At 33.9% G+C, this 24,258-nt stretch overlaps 1 protein-coding gene across 2 annotated transcripts in view; it reads left to right on the plus strand.

The window, feature by feature from the left end:
* The window catches only part of LOC138709022 (polycomb protein Sfmbt-like), an 83,902-nt gene that overhangs the window by 14,429 nt on the left and 45,215 nt on the right, over positions 1 to 24,258 (plus strand). The window contains exons 3-4 of one of the 2 annotated variants that reach the window (XM_069839482.1): positions 6,389 to 6,599; positions 21,111 to 21,256. The exons of the other annotated variant lie outside the window; for it this stretch is intronic. Of the exons in view, the coding sequence (XP_069695583.1) occupies positions 6,389 to 6,599; positions 21,111 to 21,256 (357 nt within the window). The remainder of the gene's footprint in view (positions 1 to 6,388; positions 6,600 to 21,110; positions 21,257 to 24,258) is intronic. 2 annotated transcript variants of the gene reach the window in all.

Consider the following 24,258-nt stretch of genomic DNA (forward strand, 5'->3'; position numbering starts at 1 on the left):
TTTCAACATTCATTGATCAATAATAATCAAAGAGGATTATCTATTCCACCAATAATTCAATTTCTTATTTTATCGCGATTTTATGCTACAGGTAATTAATGGCTTGATATTAATTTGACTATTTAATTCTATAGAGGATAGTTTATACAGTTGGATATGCAATTAATTTTTAATCCTGCAGTCGTCCTGCATATTGATTACAATTAATTTTCAAGTAGTTTCTGCATACATGCAGGGAATAACTCTGCCAACTGTTACCAGGATAATATGTCTCTTTCATAGTCTGTTGTTAATGGCATCTTATCTTCCGTATCTTCAGAATAAAATTATTTTATAATGAAATAATTCGAGGGCTTAATGTCAACTTAACATAATTACAGTCGATGTTTTATTCACAACAAAATTCTTAACAGGCAATACTAGGCCTATTTCAGATGAACTATACCATCATGTTTTGTAGTTACGAATTTTATTGCATTACATAAGAGTACAAGACTGTTTGGAACTGAGTTACGATTTTTTATGACCAAATAGAAGAACGAATTATTATCGATTGGTGTAAAGATGTAAAAATTTGTACTTACGTTAGTTTCACACTAAGCCCACGAGTATTATTCTTATGTAAAGCTGTAAGAATGGCTAACAATCGCTTAACACGTACCAATGTTCAATTGTTTAATTGATTTGTGTCTCAAAAAAGGATTTGATTGTGGCAATGCCTACTCTATTTCAACTATCTATTAATTTAATTCGTTTAGAAGGCCATGATTGTGATTGCCAACATTAGAACAAGATCATCAAATCTCGACTTACCGAAGTCAAAGTCAAAGTCTCAGAAGTATTGTCTATGAATAGGACTTTCAACAAAATTAAACTTTGCTATGAAAGTCGACTTTGGAAAGTCTTCGTCCAAAGTCTCGTTTATGAATATGGCCCTAAAGGACCATAGTGCCACAGCAGAAGAAGAAAAAGAAGAACTGACATAGTGCTAGATCATAACCTGCTCTTTTTTTACTTAGCTTTGAATAAATTGTCTTGGTCCTTAATAGAACAGTGGTAGATTTCAGTACAACTTGTGTGTGACTTTATTAAATACAGCTTTCTTCTTTCTTTGTTTCTACATATTTTCGTAAATCAAACTTTTTTTTCAAGAGCCCTGTGCCTTCTCAGCACTATGCACATGCATGCGCGCACACACATTTTGCATTTTTGACATCCAGTTCTGGGGATTAGCTCCAGGTGAGAGGCCTAACAGATAGGTACCCCTTCCCTTGCCTTTTCAATAGTGGTGCAAAGATGTACTTTCGAAATATTGGATGTCTTTACTCCTATCACATTGCAAAACCAAAAAAAATCTCGCATTACTAAGCATTATTTAATAATTTAATGTAGGAGAATTTTACATAGGAAAAATTCGTCCGTATTCTATTGCTTCCCTCACCTGATGCATGTATGCTTGGTTCACTTTGCAGTGTTTGAATGTTTAGAAGTGTTTCATGTGTAAAACCTTAACAATCACTAGTTCTAAAATTTGATAATTATATTTAGACTGAAACACATTCTTCAGTTTCTCCACCGCCATTTTTGTTTTTAACTTACAAAGGGGAGAAATTGCTTAGGTAATGGAATACCTTAGGTTAAGTAATTCGAAATTTTAGGAAGTAGGCGTACTGTGTTTGATAAAATCCATTACTTACTTACAAATTGCTTTTAAGGGACCGCAGGTTAATTGCCGCCCTCACATAAGCCCGCCATTGGTCCCTATCCTGTGCAAGATTAATCCACTCTCTTATCATCATATCCCACCTCCCTCAAATCCATTTTAATATTATCCTCCCATCTACGTCTTGGCCTTCCCATTTTTATTGTTTGGATTTGTAACAAAGTTTTTTTTACGGTGATGGATTGTTACCCCTTCACCCAACCCCCAAGCTGGACCCCTTATTGGCTGTCCACAACTGCTTATTCAATATATTCGCAGCTACCCTCCATATCTGGAGGCCGTCTCCTCTATCCGCAACCTGAGGACGTGCCATGCTGTGGTGATAGGGACCCACAATACATGGTATAAAATCCATTATAGGCTGTAATATACTTTCATTACAAACTAAAAAATATTAGCATTCTTTGTTTCCATCCTAAATATGTTTCCCTTTTTTCTGTCTTGAGTTGGATAATTCAGAATGTTATCAAGTAATACATTAGACATTCTTTCACCATTGTGAAACACAACTGTATATAAATTTACCTACATTTAACTTTTTTTTAACTTGTCTCAATTTCTTCTGCCTTAAGTTAGGTGATTACAAATTTTAGGAAGTGTTTTAAGAAATCACTACACATACTTTCCTTACTGTGAAAAACAACTTCCGTCTGTCTGAGTGGTTATGTCGCATCCCGATCCTCCCCCCCCCCCCATTTCTGCTAACTCGTATGTAAAGGCTAGTGACTGGGCTGTTAGGGTCTTTCCTGAAAATAGTTGCTGTACGGAATTTGAAATCTACGTAATATTATGCAACTATTTAAAACAATTTGAAGAAAAGGTCTCCATTAAGCAACTGTTACATGACTACTTTGTGACAACCACTCAGACAGACAATAAGTATAGCCTACATTTACCTGCATTGACCATTTCCATTTCTTCTGTTTCGAGTTAGGTAATAAAAAATGTAGCAAATACTGTATTTGATAAAATCTACCACACATACAATTGTGTCATTTTTTTTTTAATTCAACATTTCCTTCTTAAACATAATGTTGAATACTGATTGATAACTTTCTAAATTAACTTTACTTTCAGGATAGGATACTGTGAACTGTTCATTCTAGAAACCACGGAAACTCTTCCAGATTAATTGCGTAATATTTAAGACAGCTTTATCAATTTAATTTTGTATTTATTTATGCCCACTAATATTATCATACATTGTATAAAAATTGATTAAAATTATGTTTCATGATTACTAACAAATATAATTATTCTGTTTATTATGAATTAATATTAATTTCGGGTCTTCCAATTTAAATGCTTAATATAACTCATAGATAACAATATACAGTAAAATCTGGGAAATGGTAACACCATTCAGTGGGCATCTCAGTAAGTTTATTTTTATTTGTTTAATTTTTTTTTTACCAATTTAATTTTCTATAAAGCCAATGTAAATATCCTTCATTTCAGCAGTCACTTGCAGACCTAAATCATCAATAAGGCAACCCTTAAAATTCTTACAATTTCATCTCTACTCAATGATTGACCATAAACTACTTCAAATACTGAATTTTTCTTAACCTTAGGAAAATCAAGTAAATTCACATTGCTTGAAATTATAGAAGCTTTCAAAATCCTACCTGAGAAATGCTGTTGGCTCAGAAGTACATAGTCTCAGCAGATATTGATGTAATGTACTTTGGCTGACAAGCAGTAAGATCTCTACACTACTGCCACTGTTTCCTCCGTGAATGTTCAACGAAATTTCGTCAGGATACATTAACAGACTGAGCTGTGGCATTATCCTACTGAAAATATGCCATAAAATGTTACTCATTTGTTAGTTCATCACACAGCATTAGACTGAACTTTTGTAATTGGATGTTAGAGTTCTGTAATAGTGGAAAAATTGATCCCAGATCGATTTTCTTTTCCAATGAAGCTTGGGTTTATCTATATGGCAACATTGCATCACATAAGAGATACGTGTCAGCAGACAAGCCAAGAATAGTGAATGAGTTTCCACTGTATGATGAATAAATATGGGTATGGCATTTAAGAAACTGCCAACAGTGCGCCATACACAAGTCACATTTTAGAGCCATTATATGTATGTATGTTTTTAATTAAACACTACAATTGAATATACACCCGGTGGCAGTGATATATAATATACAATAATAACATTACAATATATATTAATAAAATTTACAGTAACATTAACGTATGCACAATATTTCATGGCATATTTTCAGCAGGATGATGCCACAGCTCATACTGCTAACGTATTCATGACGGAATTGCACCAAGTGTTTAAGGAGGCAAACAGGAACAGTAACATGGTGATCTTAAGTGCTAGTCAGCCAACATATGTATATTACGTCAGTGTTTTCTGAGGGTCTCTGTAGTATCTCTCTGACTTATGGCACTACACTGTAATACTTTGTCCTGCAGCTGCATGTAGGATAATAAATATCCTTTACCTATCAAGAAGTAATTGAGGATTGTGAAGGACGTGTAACTCGCGATTTTGAGAGAGAAAAAATTGTAATTTATACGTTTTTTTTTATGAATAGAAGTTCCAAGAACGAGGATTGTAAAAATAATTAAATTATATTGATAAACTTAGCGGAAAATGTTGAAATATTGCATGAAACCTGGTGATGCAGATAACCTAAAAACCCATGAAGTGATTATTTAACCCGTGAAATGAAGAACACTTCAAAATGAACGTGAAGTGCACATTTCACTTCATTTAGTGTATGCAAGGCATACCAAACGCCTAAACTAACCTAACTTAACCTTCATAGATTCATATATGCAAGGCATACCAAAAACCACAAGTATTTGGGTGACACATCCTTCACAATAGCCTAGTAATTTATCAATTTTTCCATAATAGTGAATGAGCTGACATAAGAAAACTGGCAGAAAACCTACCAATTCAAGTAAAATTGTTTCTTATAATGTATACATGCCAAATGAGCCCTCTGCTCTCTGACAAAAAAAATTGCTACTAAATAGAAATTTATTAATATACAGCAGACTATGCCATATCCACAAGTCATTCACATGATGAATGTAATACTTTATTTGTAATGATATAAAAAAGCTGTTTGCTACAATGAGGAACTAAAAAAAATGATGAAAGTCTCTACATGAGTGCCTCTGGTAGCCTTAAGATATCAAGACGGTATAATATGTCTTCCCAAGTCTTGTGAATCATATCAGGTGTGATGGAAAGCACTGATTGCCTAAGCCTGATTTTGAGTTCATGTTATTCACTTCACTTAATGCCACTTCTCTGTCCTTCATTTATCCCCACAAGAAGCCCTTTCGTGTGATGTTGCATCATATGAATCGAGTTTCAGCAAATTAAACTGATTAAAATATAGTTGTGGAACACTAAGAGACAAAATCATCTCTCAAACCTAAGTATAATTAACATTAGCACAAAGTGGGATGACAAATAGGTCTTGTATGGTGAGGTCATTAAAGAATTAACAGCCAACAAAGCTGGCAAGATGGAGTTCTATTTTAAGAGTATTTTTGCAGTTGCGTTTGTATAATGTTTTTGTGTTCAAGCCATAAATTAATAATACATTCATTTTAAAGTTTTTTTTGTTTTTATTTTTCCAATTCCAAACAAAAGCAAAACAAACATCGATGGTAACCCAAAAACACACAATTTTTTAATACACAAATCAAAAGAGTTTTGCGAACAACTACTTATCCATGGGAGTGTCGTGAGATTTTATTCCACCAAAGAAAATTTTTAGTTCCGGACCTGTATTATCAATGGTTTCTCCTGAAACACAAGATGTCCCTGCTCGTTTCTGATGTAACACTATCTATATCTAGAAACTGCTCCAGCTTCTGTGTAAGCAATTTTGCAATTGGTCAGTCTTTGTGAAACTGACTTTGGAAATATATCTGTAGTCATTGGAGATTTGGTTTTTCACAGCCATAATATACATATACCTGTAACATTTCCTTTTGTGGAGATGTTGCATTGCTGCATTGTTAAAATACATGATGGAATTGTGGTTAAACAGTGAAATTTGGCAGATTCTATTCATATTCAGAAGCTACAAATCAGTTAACCAGAATTGATGTACGTGGAATATAATGATTTCTAGTAGAATAACAATTTTCTGAGTTGTGGTATTGATTGTAGCGAACAGCTCTTTGATATCATTATAATTAAAAATGTCTGTACATTTCATAATCAGATGAATATTTTGTAGACTTGTATTTTATAAATAAGTGTTTTTTTTTTTTGTAAAAAATTGAACAACAAATTAATGTGTGTGTGTGCATTTAGAGCCGGGATTTTTATGTGATTTTGATTATATATTTTGTTTCTTCTCATTTTTACGGATATATAAATTATAAATCTTTATAAGCTGATTATTTTCGACATAATTAAATATAATATTACTTTTTGTGTATATACATACATATATAAATTGACACATAATACATATTCCTGTAAAACTGAAAAGCATTATGAAATTTCTTCACCTTAATTGAACCACCACCTGTCTTACTAGTCATTTTTTGTCTGGTGGCTTCTTAAGACTTTCACTGTATGTTTGGTGACCAGTTGAAGGGGGGAGCACAATAATTAGGCAGATTGGTAAATACATGAAGATGAACTAAATTTTGCGCCCTCAGGAGATGGATGGGTTCTCAGTGCTGGATGATTATGAGTCCTTGTGTGAAGAAGCCCCACGCTTCTTGACAAGTGCTTCCACCCAGACAGCTGGTCAGCAGCCTGCCCGGAAAATCAAGCCTATCAAACATCCAGCTCTCAAACTGAAGACTCCCATAGCATATCAGAAAGACACAGACCTTAGTGTCATACCAATTCAGAGGGATGGAATGGGTAAGTTCAAGACAAGTCAGTTGGGAGGGTCTTGATGTTGGAGGAAACATATTACAATACCAAGGTAACACCAGTATCTTGCCTTGCATGTTATTACACTTTGTGAGATATTTCAGAAAGAATATATTAACTCGTGTCATTATGTAAGAGATTCCTGAAAATGTAGAAATGGAAATCAATTTATTGTTGTATCAGTGGTTTATCTCTCTATTTCTAAAAATGGAATGTTAAAATATGTGCCTCTTAAAGTATAAACTTAAAGAAGATACAAATTAAACAAAGATTTCCTCTGTCCTCTTGGACCTGCTTGTGTCAGCTTTGCATTTGTACCCTCGTGTATATCCTTACTGTGTTTTGAATGCTGGCTTTCAGTGTGTGGTGCTGGCTTGAACCTATTTTTGTTGTGCTACCTTTTTATCTGATTTGCTGTATTACCCACGTAGACTGCACATTGTGTTTCATTTGGTATGAACCTTTAGTTGTGATCTGTGTTAATGCCTTTTCTGTGTGTGTATAAGTACATAGTAAGGTTCTTCATATTTTCATTGACATACTGTCAATGTTCCATTTACATCACACTTCATTGTTAAAACTGTATAGATCTAATTTTAATTTTTACTAATAACTGATGTCTTTAATGCAGTATAAGATTTCATACTGTCTATACTTACTGAATTGTTGGCGATTTATATTGAGATTTGCTTTGAAGATATATGTAGAAATGATACAATGCTGCAGTAACACAAAGGTCCATATTGTCGCTGCACCTCAAATCTGCTATGTGCATTTAAAGAAACTTTTAATTTCTCTGGTTGTTGTGATACTAAAAGTAAACAAAAATATTTAAGCAGTCTATAAGCTATGAAGCTAGTTTCATTTGCTTTTAAAGCTGATAATACTCTGATGGTTATGCAAATGAATTACAACATACAGGGCTTTCATTTCGAAACTTCCCAGTTTAAATAACTTATTACCGGTATTTAAATTGAATTCATTTTAAACAAAAAACACGTCAATTTAGATATTGAGGGGGAAATCTGAAACCAGACTTAATAGCATTTTAGATTTCACCCCCCACCCGCAGCCTCCCCCACTTTGAAATTTCAAATGGCACCCGTATATTTTTATACTTAAATATGAAAGAAGATTCAATTGTTTATACACCTCATTCATTTATTTCACAATTTTTGCCTGGCAACCTGACAAGAAACAGTTTATTTTTGACAATCACGTGTTCAAAATGTGTTCCATTGTTGGTTAAACAGTAATACAGTCATTTTGGAACTCCTCTTGAACGTTTTGGTGCGTTTCCTTACTAATTTGCTTACATTCTTGGGTTATTCTATTTTTCAGTGCTTGAATATTCTCAGGAGGAGGAGTATAAACAACTGATTTCAAATGACCCCATAGGAAGAAGTCAAGTGGCGTCAGGTCTGGAGATCTCGCTGGCCATTTTACAGCATCTCTCCTACCAATCCATTTTCCAGGAAATCTTCTATTGTGCCGTTGTTGCACAGGTACTGCATAGTGTGGGAGAGCTCCGTCCTGTTGAAAATGCAAATTTTGTTCGTCCAACATCAGGTTTCCTTGAGTGACTTGGTTCTCTAGCAACAATGTGATAAGTGGATCAGTTACATTTTCTAATATGTTCAGATACAATTTTCCAGTCAGGTTTTCTTCAATGAAAATCGGTCCAACAATATCATCCCCAAAAATTCCAGCCCACACATTGATCTTCTGAGGAAACTGGGTATTATCTTCACGAAACACATGAGGATTTTCTATGTCCCAGTACCTACAATTGTGTTTGTTGACAAACCCATTTAAGAAAAAAGTCACTTCATCACTAAAACAAATATTGTGTCAAATTTGGATCATCTTCAATTCTCTGAGACATCTGTTCACAAAATTCTACTCTTCTATCAAAATCGTCTTTGCTGAGCTGTTGGTGACTTTGTATTTTGTAGGGGAAAAATTTGTTCATTTTCAGCACTTTGTGTGGAACCAACCGAAATGTTTGTTACAGCAGCTACTTTTGGAATGGAGGTGGTGGTTCATTAATGAAATGATCTAGTATTTCAATCTGCGAAGTTTTATCGAGTTTTCTAGGTTGGCCATTTGTTTTATTGCACACAGAACCGGTTTCTTCAAATTTCCATATTAGATTTATGACATATCGGAGACTTACGTTTTTCTGAAGATGCCTCTCATTGAAAGCTCTAGCAGTTCTACGTGCACATTAGTTTTCAGCTCCCTAAATATGATTTCTGTTCTCTCTTGAAGGGTATACACTATTTTACAATAATTTAATGCATGAACACGACTATTACAAGAAATGTTCAATGGTATTTGTAGCTTCAGCTCTAATCAACAGTAACAACAATCGAGGTTGCCAGGCAACGATAAAAAACAAAAGATGTGAAATAAATGAATGAGGTGTATAAACAATTGAATGCTCTTTCATATTTAAGTTTAAAAATCTAGGGGTGCCATTTGAAATTTCAAAGTGAGGGAGGCTGGAGGTGGGGGGTGAAGTCTAAAATGCAATTAAGCCTGGTTTCAGATTTCCCCCTCAATATCTAAATTGACGTGTTTTTTGTTTAAATTGAATTCAATTAAAATAATTATTTATACGGGGGGAATTTTTGAAATGAAAGTTCTGTACAGTGAAACTCTCGTCTAATGAGTGTGTTCAACAGCATGACTGAACAATGGCAACATTGTTAACTAGTATTTAGTATGCATTTATTTATTTATCCTACTGATGAAGTAGTAATTCATCCTTGCCATAAAGGAGGTGTAATGTTTTTAGATTTATGCATCTGGAAATCTCCTAAAATTATTTTTTTAATTATTATACACATTTGAGCAGAAGTGTGAAGTTCTCTAACACTCTTCGCCCAAACTTTTATTGAAGTACTATTTAAATATTCTATTAGGAGAATAAATAAACATTTTTTTGATAATAGTAAAAGCCCTTCATTTCAAAATCACGTAATTCAATGTAGTACCGTATGTAATTCTAACAGTTCATTATTTCTCAATGTCAAACATGCATTTAGTCCGTGTAGTTTGAAATATTGTTAATTTTTATTTCAAAGGTTTTGAATCTAGAAGATAACCCTTTAATCCGAAGTCATTGTACATTATTGACACGTATTCATATTTCGTAACAGTGAGATTTCATAAACAAATTGCGTCAGTTTTATGTAGCATGTGTTGTTTGAGTTTTAAATTTGTTACGATTGTTGAACATGCAGGTGGCATTTTCGCTTATTCTTACACAGTAGTTTTGTTACTTCCACGTGCTATGTGTATTTTTGTGCAGTCGTATACTGCAATATTTAAAAAAATTCTTATCTTCGTAGTGACTGAGAAGCAACACTATACTTAAAAAAGAACACTAAGTGAAACACTTCTTATAATTAAAAAAGTGGACAAAAACAGAAAACTCTGAAAGCAGCATTATAAAATTCTGTGACATTTCTTGGTCTACATTGTCTACTCAGCTAAGAAGTCGTGATGTCATAACTCATAACTAGAGATGAAACAATTTCTTCCATGGACACGAGGTTGTCTATGCTTCAACCATACATTATGGATGTCTCTGAATTTTGTACAGTGGTCAGATGTAAACAAGAGCAGGCCTCAGACATGCAAAGTACAGTATATTTTGGTGGAACATAAATGTTGCGCACTACTTGTTCAGAACATTTGGAGTGAAATATAACCAATATAAAGTTGTTACTCTTGGTAGTCCTCTATGGAGTGTACAATTCAATTAAAGCCTACATATATAGGGATATCTTATGCGAAGTTTTACCACTTGATGTCAGGAGTGTTCAATGCAGCGCAACATGTTGTAGGGCTATGTTATGTCATATGCCACAGTTGATTAAGTTTTCCTGCTTGTTGGTTTTCTGTGCGTGTCAAAATTATATTTACAATTATTTTGTATAACCTAGTATAATTTAATTTAATTCAATATTTTCTTACCTCATAATTTAATTTAATTTAATTTACAATAAATAATAACGTAAACCTGTATAATATTGAGCGATTCCCCGAGATGGGTGGGGAAATCTACAGTATGCAGAATATAGTTATGAGTAAATTGAATGTTTATGAACCTAAACGAGAACTTTGAGAACGAGGTGTACGAATAAAAAAATAGGAACTATGTCGAGAATGAATATTGCGCTCTTTAATCATTAGTATTTAAGAACCGTACACTAAAAACAGGATATGCAGCCACCAATGTGGTTTTTTTTATAAGGAAGGGACTATCGAGATTGAATTCCTTGTATTTTTTTCTGTAGTTGCAGAAAGATCAAATGCAATTTTAATAGGATGTTATAATATGTTTGCAGTAGTATCACGATTAGTCGTGCGTTTTGTAGGTTAAGGACATGCAGTTTTGAATACTATGTAGGATGATTTTGAAAATTTGAAGTTAAAACATGGTTTTAATAATTAGGGTACAATACATTAAAACATTATTCATGAAATGAATTTCACTTCGGATCGTCTGGATAATAAACACCCCAGTTTATTGAGAGTTTACTGCAGGCATAAACTTCGGAGACTCCTGCAACTACTGCATATAATCTAAGCTAACATAGTTCGCTGTCGAGGTTGCATATGTTTGTATTCATTTTTCTTTTTTCTCTTCCAGAATGAAACTGTAGTCAACAATTCCTTACTTGAAGTAGTTACTTTTATTTAATAGCTAGCACTTTCGAGGCGCAATTTAATTACTTATATTTTTTAAGCTTTAAAGGATATTTTCAGAATATTTCGGGACCTGATTGAAGACAAAAAGCTTTCCCTGGTTTTTACATATAGGAACATAACAAAAATTTGCCATTTTTAGTTGTTTTAAGAGTATTTAATATATTAATACACTACGTATATCCTCAATGTTTATATACCGAAAAACAAATGCACACGCAAAGCGCATCCCTCAAAGTACACGTGCGCTATCTGTTGGTGCTAGTTCAGGATATTCCTATTAGAATGACTTAACACTGCACTACACATTAGAAATCGACACGCTCACTTACGACCATGTTGGGCCGTGGCTAAATGAGAAAGACAGGCTTCGGCATGAATCAGTGTCACATGATTATCACGGTCCAGTCATGGCCATCGTGACAATTGCCTAATATAAATATATGTTCAAAGTTCTAAATAAACAAGGAATTGCTACATTAAACTCATGTTAAATGTGCATTTACATATAAACTTGTTCAATGTTGGCCATATTATGACTAAGAATGTGACGTCGCGCTGTAACCTGTCTTTCTCGTTAGTCACACACTGGACGTATTGACGTCATGTACAGTACTCGAGTCATATCATGTTTATGAAGGAATTGTTTCATCTCTACTCATAACAAGCAATGGAGGTGACAGAAAGAAAACAAATCAAGGGTATATCAAACACAGTGATTTGAAAGATGAACAAAAGGAACAAAAATAAAATGGTTTATACTATATGTGAATAATGATAATTATATTCTCAGAGTATGGAAAAAAAAGGTCAATATTTGGAGTAAAATTGCCAGTATTTTATTTCATAAGCAGTATTTACTATTTTTTTTTATAGAGTAACAGGAATAAATCGTTATTTGCTTGAGGTTTTGGAAATTACATTCTCTATCATGTACATATATTGGCATTGAGGTAATACTGAAAGTTTCAAATATTTGCAATACTGGAGTGCACATTTGAATATGTAACTGGTTTGAAATTCAGATATATTCAGATAAGTGTAAATAGAATTCTGTGTTTCACTGAACACTGTGAAATGTCAGTAGTTCGTGAATGGACTTCCCATGTTCTTGTCAGGAAATAAGTGGAATCATATTCAGCAGTTTTCTTTCTGTTACTGAAATACCACGATTTTATTAAGTGATTCCTTAATTACATAATTGAAATTACAAAAAAACAGTATATGAGATGGAGCATTTATTTCCAGACTAGAGAAAAATGAGTGAAAAATAAAGATAATAGTGTTCAGAGATAGAAACCAGATAAAAACAAAATTAATGGAAAAATTAACGAACAAGGATGCCGATTTCACTTTCTGAACAGTATGAGATAAAGATAAATGCAAACAAGAAAAATAAAGAAAACTAAAGAAGTTAAAATGAATTCGAAGTGGTGCAGTGGAACAAGTGGACAACTTTAAATACTTGGGGTGTACTATAAGTAGTAACATGACTGCTGCCAGGAAGTCAAAAGGAGGATAGCAATGGAGAAGGAAGCTTTTAATAGAAAAAGGAGCATCTTCAGCAGATCTCTGGAAAAAGAAATAAGGAAGAGTTTAATGAAGTACTTTATGTGAAGTGTGGCCTTGTATGGGGCAGAAGTGGCCACTAGCTAAGAAGAAACTGCCTACTGAAGGAGGAACTGGAAGGAATGGTGAATGGAAGAAAAGTTAGGGGCCGAAGAAGTTATCAGATGATAGACAACATCATGCTACATGGATCATATGCGGAGCCTAAGAGGAAGACAGAAGATAAGAGATTGGAAAATGCTGGATTTGCAGTGAGAGACCTGACCTTGGGCAGAACACTATAAATGAATTAATGGATGAATGAAGAAAGGGACATGAAAACAAATGAGTTAAAGTATGGATCTGTAACAAGAATATGAAAAATATTTGAAGTATATAATAATTTCAGTACCAACATAACTGCAAAATCTGGGTGATGAAACAGGAAGATGGAGAAAGATTACAGGCAATAGAAATTCGGGGAAATAAAAGAGATGAATAAAAAAATTAGAACATGTTGTTTGGTTTAGTCAACTGTCTGAAGACAGGTCTGAACCCACAAATGATACCAGCATGACACCACTTATATAAGCCAACTAGGCCAGGAGATAATGGGGTGGAATGGCCAGTTCCTTTCCTCATCCATTGCATACATCGCTTATCTAGTAACATATTACACTAATCAGACTTATGTATACAAACAATTGTTCTTCCTTTGACATATTGTCAAGTAAGATGTACTGTCTGAGAATAGATGTACATATCTGCCAAAAATTCAATCAGAGATATTAGAACATGTATGAACTGAAAGTATTTCATTGAAATGAAGAAACAAATGACACAGAGAAGAAGTTTCAGATATTAAAGAAATGAAAAAATGAAAAATACTAAAAAAGGCTGCTTTTGTACTGTGTTTTAACAAGCATTTCCTACTGTAATAAAAAAACAGGTAAGCTAGTAACAAGCAATCATTCATAATTAAATTGCACTTGAAATATCTTGATTTATTTAAAATTGATAAAATGGGATGGAGCTCCACCCCACCACTACTATTTCTTTAATAACTCTTTATTATTTTCCTTCGAGGAAGTTCATGGCCTTGCTATCCAGCACTATTACACATGTAGGAGATTTGTGTCTGAATTGTCGCAAGACCTGAAGACAGATTATGAACAATATAATTACCATAAAATGTTCTCTAAGACCTCGTGGGCACGAGCAAATTTCTGTATGTGTGGTTATTTAGCTGCGGCGGTCAGAAAATTGCCCATTTGATTTGACTGAACGCATGAATAGATAGAAAACCACTATTTTTTCAGTATATCAGATAACACTCAAGAAGACAAACATGAATAAAATTTTGTGAAAAAAAGCTGCAGTGTGTGCTTTATTATTATGTCTTCAGTCCCCAAGATGCTAACTCTTATTTTTATTTTTGTTTTTGTTTTGTAAAATTAATGGTATATAATTCAGCGATTTTGAATTATGAAATAGTAGAAAAAATGATACAGTGTCCTGTATAATGTTACATTTCATGTAATTTAGTGTTGACATATCAAATGAAATGCAACTCTTTCTTGCTTGTCCAGATGACCCTAGTTTTGTACAATCGCCTTATGTACCTCTGTCCATAATTTCTCTTTCACATTTCTGTCACTGTATTCTTTCAGATGTGTGTTATAGAGACATGGCTTGTCTCAGTTTCGATTTTCAGCCTTCCACTGTCAAAAAAACCAATTGTCTTTGGATAGTATTTCATAACTGCATTACTAGGCAGTTGTTTTGCAGCTCGTGTGCACACTAACAATTTCTGACATGTGTTTTGCAATATTGCGCAGTTGGCACTCCACTAAAAAAAATAGAGCAGGTTGCATTTTTAAAACCGTTACTGTAACATGGGGCTACTTTGCTCCTTGAGGTCATACACTGCTGCACTTAAATAAAAGTTTCATCAGTGACTAGGTTTCAAATCAGGTGATGTATCACTGTGGGATATAATCCTAAACAAGTATAAATATTGTGGCTTAAATCAGAATATTTTACAACATTTCTGTATTAAAATTTGTTTTCATTTTGATAAATACTATATATTTTATCTGAATAGAATTCATACAATGCTCCATAACAAATATTCCATTTCTAAATGTTGGTTTTGAAGGCTAGTGCAAAGTATCAGAAGAATGGAGCAAAGTAACCCAAAGTTACGGTACTGTAAAATATTCGCTCATGAGTTCACATCAATTTCAAGCAATGTGTTCTATCAAAGCGGTTTTGTAACTGCGAAGGCTAAGAGGATGGAAAACCATCTGTGCGTGCAAGGCCTAAAGGTAAACATTCACTGATATGCACCACACATGCCTTAACAGTCTTATGAATTGCATTTTCATACTCTTTCCATCATTTAAAATTTATATGTATTCACTGATCCACACTGCAAGAATCACCTTTGGAAAATCCTGATGGATTCCTCGGCAGAGCAACTTGTGTGCCACATGATGATGATGTCATAGCTGAATTCTGGTTAGTAAAAGATACCACAAGAATCGTGCATATGCATTTTCTTCTACAAGTATAGGATTTATTACCAGCAAGCTGCCAGGTGCAATGGATGAATGATGTCATGCTTATCACAATTGTTCAAAATTATGAAGAACTGTTTAATCTAAACCACCCATTACAGCAATTGTTAATATAATATGGGAAGAGAGTGGAGCAGTAATTAAGCAACCACGCAAGTTAAAAAAATTTAAAAATTCTAGATCCTAAATACATTGTTGGTTACATACAGAACTAATAATAACTAATCCTACCTTTCACATGTGTAAATTTATTTGTTTATTATAATCTTAATTATTATTATTACAGTTATTTTCACAGATTATTGTTGTCAGCAATTTTATAATGTCTGTATAATTATGCTGGTGATAGTGATGCTTATCAGTGAATGCACTCCACATAAAATTGTGATTTGTGCGGCATGTGCGTTGCTGATCAGTGAATGCTTACCTTTAATTGATATATATTGCTTGGGGGTGTATTTGTTGGTGAATATTTATTTTAATATTCAAACTGTCATTAAGTTCATTTTATAGCTATAGTACTTGTAAAAATACTTGCTCAGCAACACACATTTCTTGTTACAGAATTTAAAATGAAGTTCGATTTCTTATACTTACTCTGTTGTTTTAGAAACTGAAGGAAAAAGTGTTGTCATTATTATTACTATTATAATTTTCATTCATTTTTCTATAAATATGGAAATTTAACCAAATAAAGCATGTATCTCAGCTTTGCAATGCAGATAAACTTTCTTCAAATTAGAGTGACTTAATAGAGATAATAATAAGGTATTGCATACAGTTTTCCTAAATTGCGTAGTGAATTGTGCTTCGATTATTTTTATTTCTGTTTAATGTTTATGCATGGGTTGTTAGAATGGATCTATAAATAATCTTAAGAATAATTTGTTTTGCTTGTAATAATAGTTTGTAAAAATTAAGATAGTTTCAATAAAATAATAATGGACAGAAAGAAGTCATTTCTCACGCATGTCTTTTGCTCATTCTAGAATTTTGAATTGAAGTTTTATTTAAATTGTCAGGTTCTTTTGCCAGTAATAAACTATAAATTAACTGAACATCTTCATCCAAATATCAAATTGAAAAATGAAAAATCTATTAAAATTAGGAACCCAGATATTTCATAACATTTTATTCCAGAATTTTAAACTGATTCAAGTTTTATTTGAATTTTCAGGTTCTTCTGATAGCAATGATGAATCATATAATAAAATATTTATCGTATCAAATATCAAACTGGAAACTATAGAGTCAATCGAAATTAGAAATCCAGAAAGTTCTATCATGTCCAACTTACCATTAAAAATTCTCATGTTCATGTTCCCAAAGATATCTGAACTTACTTTCAAAGGTCTACAGTGGGCGAAACGTAACATAACTAATAGCTTAACTAGTATAATTTTATTGATGTCATTTTTCATGTTTTTTTATTAAGCCATACTTAATGTACCACAGTATCGTGCTTAAGATTTTACGGAATCATATTTATTAATATACAACGTAAGTGATAGAATTTGAAGCACAATGAACTAGAAGGTTATGGGTTCGATTTTATGTTATGGATATAAATATTGGTATACTCATGATTAAATACTTAGAAGGTCGAACTGTAATAATTATCTACATTATCTTTAATTGGTATACTCCTTACTGTACATATAAACATAGTTTTCAAATACAGTAGAATTCCTTTTAACCAGCACCAAAGGACCAGGCTAGATCCGGATACAAGATTTTGCTGGGTAATTGAATAAATTATCGGTGTATACAAAAAAAATTCGTATGTCATGGTGCCAAATGTTGAAACTGCAGTCATGTGAAGCTTATTTCTCTATGACTTGCTCATAACTGATTAAACATAAAAACTGTGTGAACACAACACAAATAATACACATTCGAACATTCACTGAAAATGGAAGTTCATGTGATCTTCCTAATGTGGCAGCACTGACAGCCCGAACATAACCAAATAAACATAAAAACTATGTGGATTTTCTTTATTAAAACACACCACACAACACAAATAATAGAATATTCACTGAAAATGAAAGTTCATGCGAACTTCCTAATGTGGCAAAACTGACGGCTCAGACTGTGGCATTGTGGCAGATTAATTTTTTTTATATTTTAATGCATCTTGATTACACAACTTTTAACAATATATCACTTTGGAAAACGTATTATGTCTTTCACGTGTTAAATTTTATGTTGCCTTGTTAACATGTTTCGGCCTGCTATTGGCCATCATCAGAACTGGTTGTTGCTGCTCTTGGCGCCTTTTGTGCCGTTGTTTTGGTATTGCAGCTTATTTGGGTGCCAGTTACAAGGGATTTTACTGTATCTTTGCAACTTTCGAACATTATATTGGGAAAGATCATGGATCAGTACTGGCTATTGGCACAAATGTAAGCGACATATCAACTCTTCATGAACTCTGGTGAGCATGTCTGGCATAACCATTTTATTGTGTGTTCAATTCATTCCACTAATTCAGGAATGATGCGTGGCTTAGTCACATAGATACGATCCTTGATGAATCCCCAGAAAAAGAAGTCCAGGGGAGTCAAATCAGGTGATCGCAGAGGCCAACGGATTGGGACTGTGCAACTGATCTATCTGCCTGGAAACACTTTGTCTATGGAATAAACGCTTAATTTGAGCGACACTGTTTCCAAGTTCAAACCAGGCAGCAAATTTTCTCTTCTGCAATAACGTTAAGCGACTGCATGTCATTTTATCATTCCATTATCCTTGGCATATAGAAGACCATGCTTCAGGTCATTTTAAGTCCTTGGCGTAGAAGGCCATGCTCCAGGTCATTTTAAGTTAGCATCAAATACACATTACACATGGAGAAGTAACTTCCTCGGGAGGGGTGTTTGTTTCCAAATCGACTGCACGGGACCGGGAAGGGTTCTTTCTTGTGAGGATGAACATCGTTTCAAAAAATTATCCAAAATAGTTGATTTTTCGATAGAGACATTACTTATGAAAGACTGTGTATAACTGAGGAGCCCAGTTACTCTCAGGTTCTTATGTTTTGGATATGCAGAATTATTTCTCCTTTTCGTATGAATGGTGTAAAATACAATAGCACTAGGCTAAGCGAGATAGCCTGTACCTTTAGCAAAGAGTCCCTTCATAAACCTGTACAGTACATTACAAGTGTGTAAACCGTAGCTGAGTGTGTATTTTACCATTCATGTCGATTTTCGTAATAAGAAAAAATCACAATTATACATATTGCTATTCTATTTAAATTTGATGAAAATTAATTACATGTAGGCCGAGGTCCTTATTGAGAGGGACGTGGAGCATCCTCAAGTATTTTAGTTCAAGTAGGCTTTTTGTGCACCCATGATAGAGTTGTATGCTGGTTCTACTACCCAGCTAAGCCGACTCCATATGCTACATCACACATTCCTCTTCTGTTATCGAATACGTACACCATACTTCTGTCCACACCTGTGGAGTAACGGCTAGCGCGTCTGGCCGCGAAACCAGGTAGCGCGGGTTCAATTCCCGGTCAGGGCAAGTTATCTGGTTGAGGTTTTTTCCAGGGTTTTCCCTCAACCCAATATGAGCAAATGCTGGGTAACTTTCGGTGCTGGACCCTGGACTCATTTCACCGGCATTATCACCTTCATCTCATTCAAACGCTAAATAACGTAAGATGTTGATAAAGCGTTGTAAAATAACCTACTAAAAAAACCAACTTCTTGTGGTGGTCTGCCATAACCTCTCATACATACAAGTCCTCCCATCAGGAAAGCAAGAACAACGTGGGGACTTCAGTGCCTCTTATGCAGTCTGTGAATTATCTAGAATCCACCAACACTTCCATCTTTTTGTCTTTGAATAAACTATGAGGAACACTCACTTGAACACTGACTTGAGTATTGTTTGTTCTGGAAAATGAACGGGAACAGTATTTCATTCTGTTTCACAGCTCAGTCATTTTCATATTTTGTAACATTTATTTTATTGTAGTTTAAGTACATTTTCTTCAGAACTTATTGGTAAAAACATAGGAAATAGAACTTCTGATTGAAAATATGAGGAAAGGAGCAGATAGAATCACTGTGTTTATATTTTATTCTCGTCTTTAGGAGTTTATATTTATCATTTGCATAACTTTCTTTTCTTTGTTTGTTTTTTTTTATTCTTCGCTATTGAATTCTAAATATTTTTGTGATTAATATATTTGTAATTTTTTTACTAAATTTTGTATGTTGCATTTAATTTTTCAATTATTATGAATAGGGCTCAGATTTCTATGACATGTCATATTTTTTTCCTGGTCTCTATTTACAAACTTAAGTTAAATTAAACATATTTCTAACTTTCCTGAATGCGACACGATTTATTGGTCATATAAGTGCTTATTTTACCATATTTAGCATTAAGTCGTATTTGACCAAAAAATGGTATGAGGCATATTTTTGCGTATTTTTGGTCATACTATAATTGTTTTAACAGTTCTCTAAGTATTATTCACACGTTTTGTGTCAATAATGGCAAGAGATTTTGTTTGTGTTTGGTTATTTATTTTGGATTTTCTTTCCTTAGAAATATTTTGTGGTTAAATAAGTTTGAAGATAACTGAATTCGCCAGCAGTAAATTGTCAAACACAAAAACAGAATAATGTTAGGAATATGGCCAGATTGTTGCTGGTCGGTCTGCTTTCACCCACGTCACTCCCCCCAAACTTGCGACACTTAAAAGATTTCAATATAGCTGTTGCCAGGTAGTAATTCATATGAACAGTCAGCGATCTTGTGAACATAGACGTAAAAGAATTTAGTTACGCAGAGGATATATGAATATTTTTCATCGCTCTTTTTCCCCTTTCTATTTTTATAGGCTGAACAGTTTGTTACGGCCAATACAAGGAGTTAATATTCAAAAAACAATTTTGTAGAATGATGAATAAAAAAAGTTCCCTAAGTAATTTTTGCACAATATTTAATTTCTTTTGCGACATATTTTCAAGTTTTTATGTCATATTTTGGTGCTTTTTAGGGCATAAGTGCATGCATATTTTCAGACTTTTTAGTTTATAGAAATTCGAGCCCTAATTATGATATTGTATAAGGCTGGCTAATTATTGAATAAAATATTATGGAGACATCTTTAATCGGTCATCTTTTAAAATCACAATATTTTCTATAAATGTGTTGGAATAAGCGGAGCATATAAAAATAAACCTGCATGTAATGCGTACCTGTATTTGTGATTGATCTGTTGAAGCATAAGCTTTTCTTTCTTCTTGAATACTAAGTAGTGGCTGTTGCAACTGACAGTCTCACTGTTGCTCTGTAGTTTTTGTATGCTAGAAATTGTGCAAATTTCATCTGTTCTCAAGATTGAATTATTATAGACTGCTTTTTAATTAGTTTGCATATGGTTACAGCTGAGCAAGCATATTTCATGTGTTTAAAAACTGTATTTGAAATAAGTAAGGCATTGTATAAAACTGTGCCATTGTACATAAATTAACATTTGACAACAAAAAAGTTTAGAAAAACTTAAAACATAGCAACAATTTTATTTTTAATCAGAAATGCAGAACTCCTGTAACACCTATGTAATCCATTTGAATCGTGGGAATATATGTTGCAAGTGTTTAAGTAATTAAAATGTGTTTTGCAGCTGTGTGTGAAAAGTGTGGAGCTATAGGTGTGAAACACGCTTTTTATACAAAGGAGCGAAGATTCTGCAGTTTGGCTTGTGCTCGCGAATACTCAGAATTAGAAAGAACAGGCCAAACAATTCCAAAACCATTACCCCTGCTCAATGTGAGTAATTATATTTTTCTTTTATACACTTTATAGTTGTTTCATAATGTTGAGTATAAAGCCAGGAACCAAGGTATGTAATTAGAAAACAAATGACTGTTCATGGTTATGTGCTTTTCATGGCAGCTATTCAGATGGAACCACTTACTTACAAGTGATTAGTTTCCATGAAAACAATACATTGTCGCCACTCTGATTAGTTCCTCATGGCATGAAATGGCTGTAGTGAGCATTTGTATTCACACTTCGAAATTTGTTTTATTGTTTTCGTAGTTGTATTCTTTCTTTTGTTACAATTGTTACTGCAGGCAAGTTAATGTTTTATTGTGCAACCTGGAGAATCAGTGTAATTTAGATGAAGGATGGGTGGAGCGGAGGAAAATTCTCTCTGGCACCGGGACTCGAACCCGGGTTTTCAGCTCTACGTGCTGACACTTTAAATCCACTAAGCCACACCGGATTCCAGTGCCGATGCCAGATTGAATCATCTCAGTTTAAGTTCCACCTCTTAGTTTCCCTTTAGTAGCTAACCCTCATTCATTGTGTCACAGATGTGTGACTGGCACAATATCCAACACACTAAGTGGAACTTAAACTGAGGGGATTCAATCCGGCATTGGAACTGGAATTCGATGTGACTTAGTGGATAAAGCGTCAGTATGTAGAGCTGAAAACCCGGGTTCGAGTCCCAGTGCCAGAGAGAATTTTTCTCTGCTCCACACATCCTTCATCATATGATAATGCAGAATTCCTGCACAGAAATATCATACATATTTCGGTACATCACAATAAGTGTAATTTAGGTTTGCATCAGTATCATTTGTGTATGTACATTGTAGCCAGCATCTGTACTTGAAGTATGGTCACTGGTAGAGAAAAATGAGGTGTGCTGAATCACGAAACTGTTAGCATGAAATTGTAATTATGGTTCATCACATGTTAATTGTACATGGCACATTTTCGTGTTATTGTATACAGGTGTATTGTATATTGTCTCGCATCAGTGATTTTTATTATTGATGATGGTGGTGATGATGAAATGTGATAGCAATTTACAAACTCGTGGCAGCTGCTCAAGTTGACATTTGTTTATGTAGAGTGCTTCACAGTTTGACAGCATTGCTCTCTTACAGCATAAACTGTAAAATTACCTTTTCAGTCGTAACAGACTGTAATAAAAGCTGTAGTACGAAGTAAACATTATTCGATATAGTAAGTCATACAAGCACAATAAAATGAACTACTCCGCTGTCATCCTTAATACGCAGTTTTTTGACATGATAACGTCTTATAATTTGGTGTGCTGGTAGGGATGTAGGCTAGAAAAGTTGATATAATGAAATTTAGTAGGATTTTGAAGCGTTCATACAATAGAAAGTTCCTGATCGATTTCGTTCATTTGGGTATCAATGTGTGGGGCATATTATCCACTATGTGACTAGGTGCACCAGTGGGAGTTGTATCGTGCATGGGGTGGGGAGGGCAAATGGATAGCTGGAGTACAATTTCGAGTGCACAGTCAACTTCAAGAAGGTGCTGTGAGTACATACATTGTCTGATTTAGATGCAATAAATGGCATTAGTTTGCTAAATGAACATATTATCTCGGACGAATATTGATATTTAATCAGAAGTTTTGGTGTGGGTGTTGTGAGCATGTAAACAAATTTTAGTTGAAAATTAATGTAATTACAATGACCAATTCATTCAAGTCGAAATTGAGGAAACATGTTCAAACCAACAGAGTAATACAAAAAAAAAAAAAAAAAAACAGGAAAAATCTGCTATGAGTGGGGCTGAACAGATCAGAAAATGCAGGGAATGCCAGAAAGTCGAGCACACACAGGCTGTTCAGCTAGGTATGAGCACTACTGTCCTTCTACTGATCACATGTCAAACGATTGTATGTCCAAATGGCGTAGTCAACAGAGTGAATCTCCCAGCGAATCCAAAAAGTGCCACTCGTTACTGCTGAGAGGCAAAGAAGGTACAGGGAACATAAGAAAGCAGCAGTGTAGAGAAACAAGTGTGGTTGCCATGCAACGACTACCTCTGTTATGGTTGCTCAACCGAATCGACATAATAGCTACATAATAAACATGTATTTTGAGAAGCTAGCTGTTGTTTGACGTTTCACGCCAAAAAGTCCGCGGTTTTGTCAGTGACACAGCTTACACATTTTTTGTTTGCAAGTTACATCTTTTGATAAATAAACTTTCATGTCTGATAGCCACAATTTCATCATACCTTACTGGTAGGGCTTTCATATTGATATTGTTTTATGTATGCATGGCTTGTAGTGTTTGGATGTGGATTTACTTCATACCAATGAAAATAATTATAAACACTAAGAGGGAGAATGCGTTAGGAATAAGTAATCCTATTTATATGATCCGTAATGTGATCATAGCTGCCTGCTGTGCAATATAGATCAAAATACACTGTTCCAGGAAATTGCACCCTTTCCATTTCCTCACATCAGAGATTCATACTTCTCCTCTTTTAATAAAGTAGAATAAACAAATGGTAATGTGTTTAAATGAATTGTCTGATTAAATTTTGATAATGAAGGAAATTTGAATGTAAAGTTTGTCATTTTTATTGTCTTTTATATTTATTTATTTATTTATTTTAAGGTGCAATTTTTTTAGATGTGTTGGATATTTAAAAAACTTTTCTGGAAAAATACATTATCTAGAACTATGACGAACTTTTAATTTTAAGGTATATTTTTAAGTAAATGATATACAGGCCAACATAAAAAACACGACATTTTTATTGTTTTGACTATCAGACTTTTGCATCACCAGTGTTCTTTGCAGAAAGATAGAAGCCGAACTTTTAATTTTAAGGTATATTTTTAAGTAAATGATATACAAGTCAACATAAAAGCACGACAATTTTAATGTTTTGGCTATCAGCCCTTTGCATCACCAGTGTTCTTTCCAGAAAGATAGAAGCCATTTCACTGTAATTGAACCATGGCCTTGTCATCTCACACA

Source organism: Periplaneta americana, chromosome 11 (genome assembly GCF_040183065.1).
Source record: "Periplaneta americana isolate PAMFEO1 chromosome 11, P.americana_PAMFEO1_priV1, whole genome shotgun sequence".
Lineage (NCBI taxonomy): Eukaryota > Metazoa > Arthropoda > Insecta > Blattodea > Blattidae > Periplaneta > Periplaneta americana.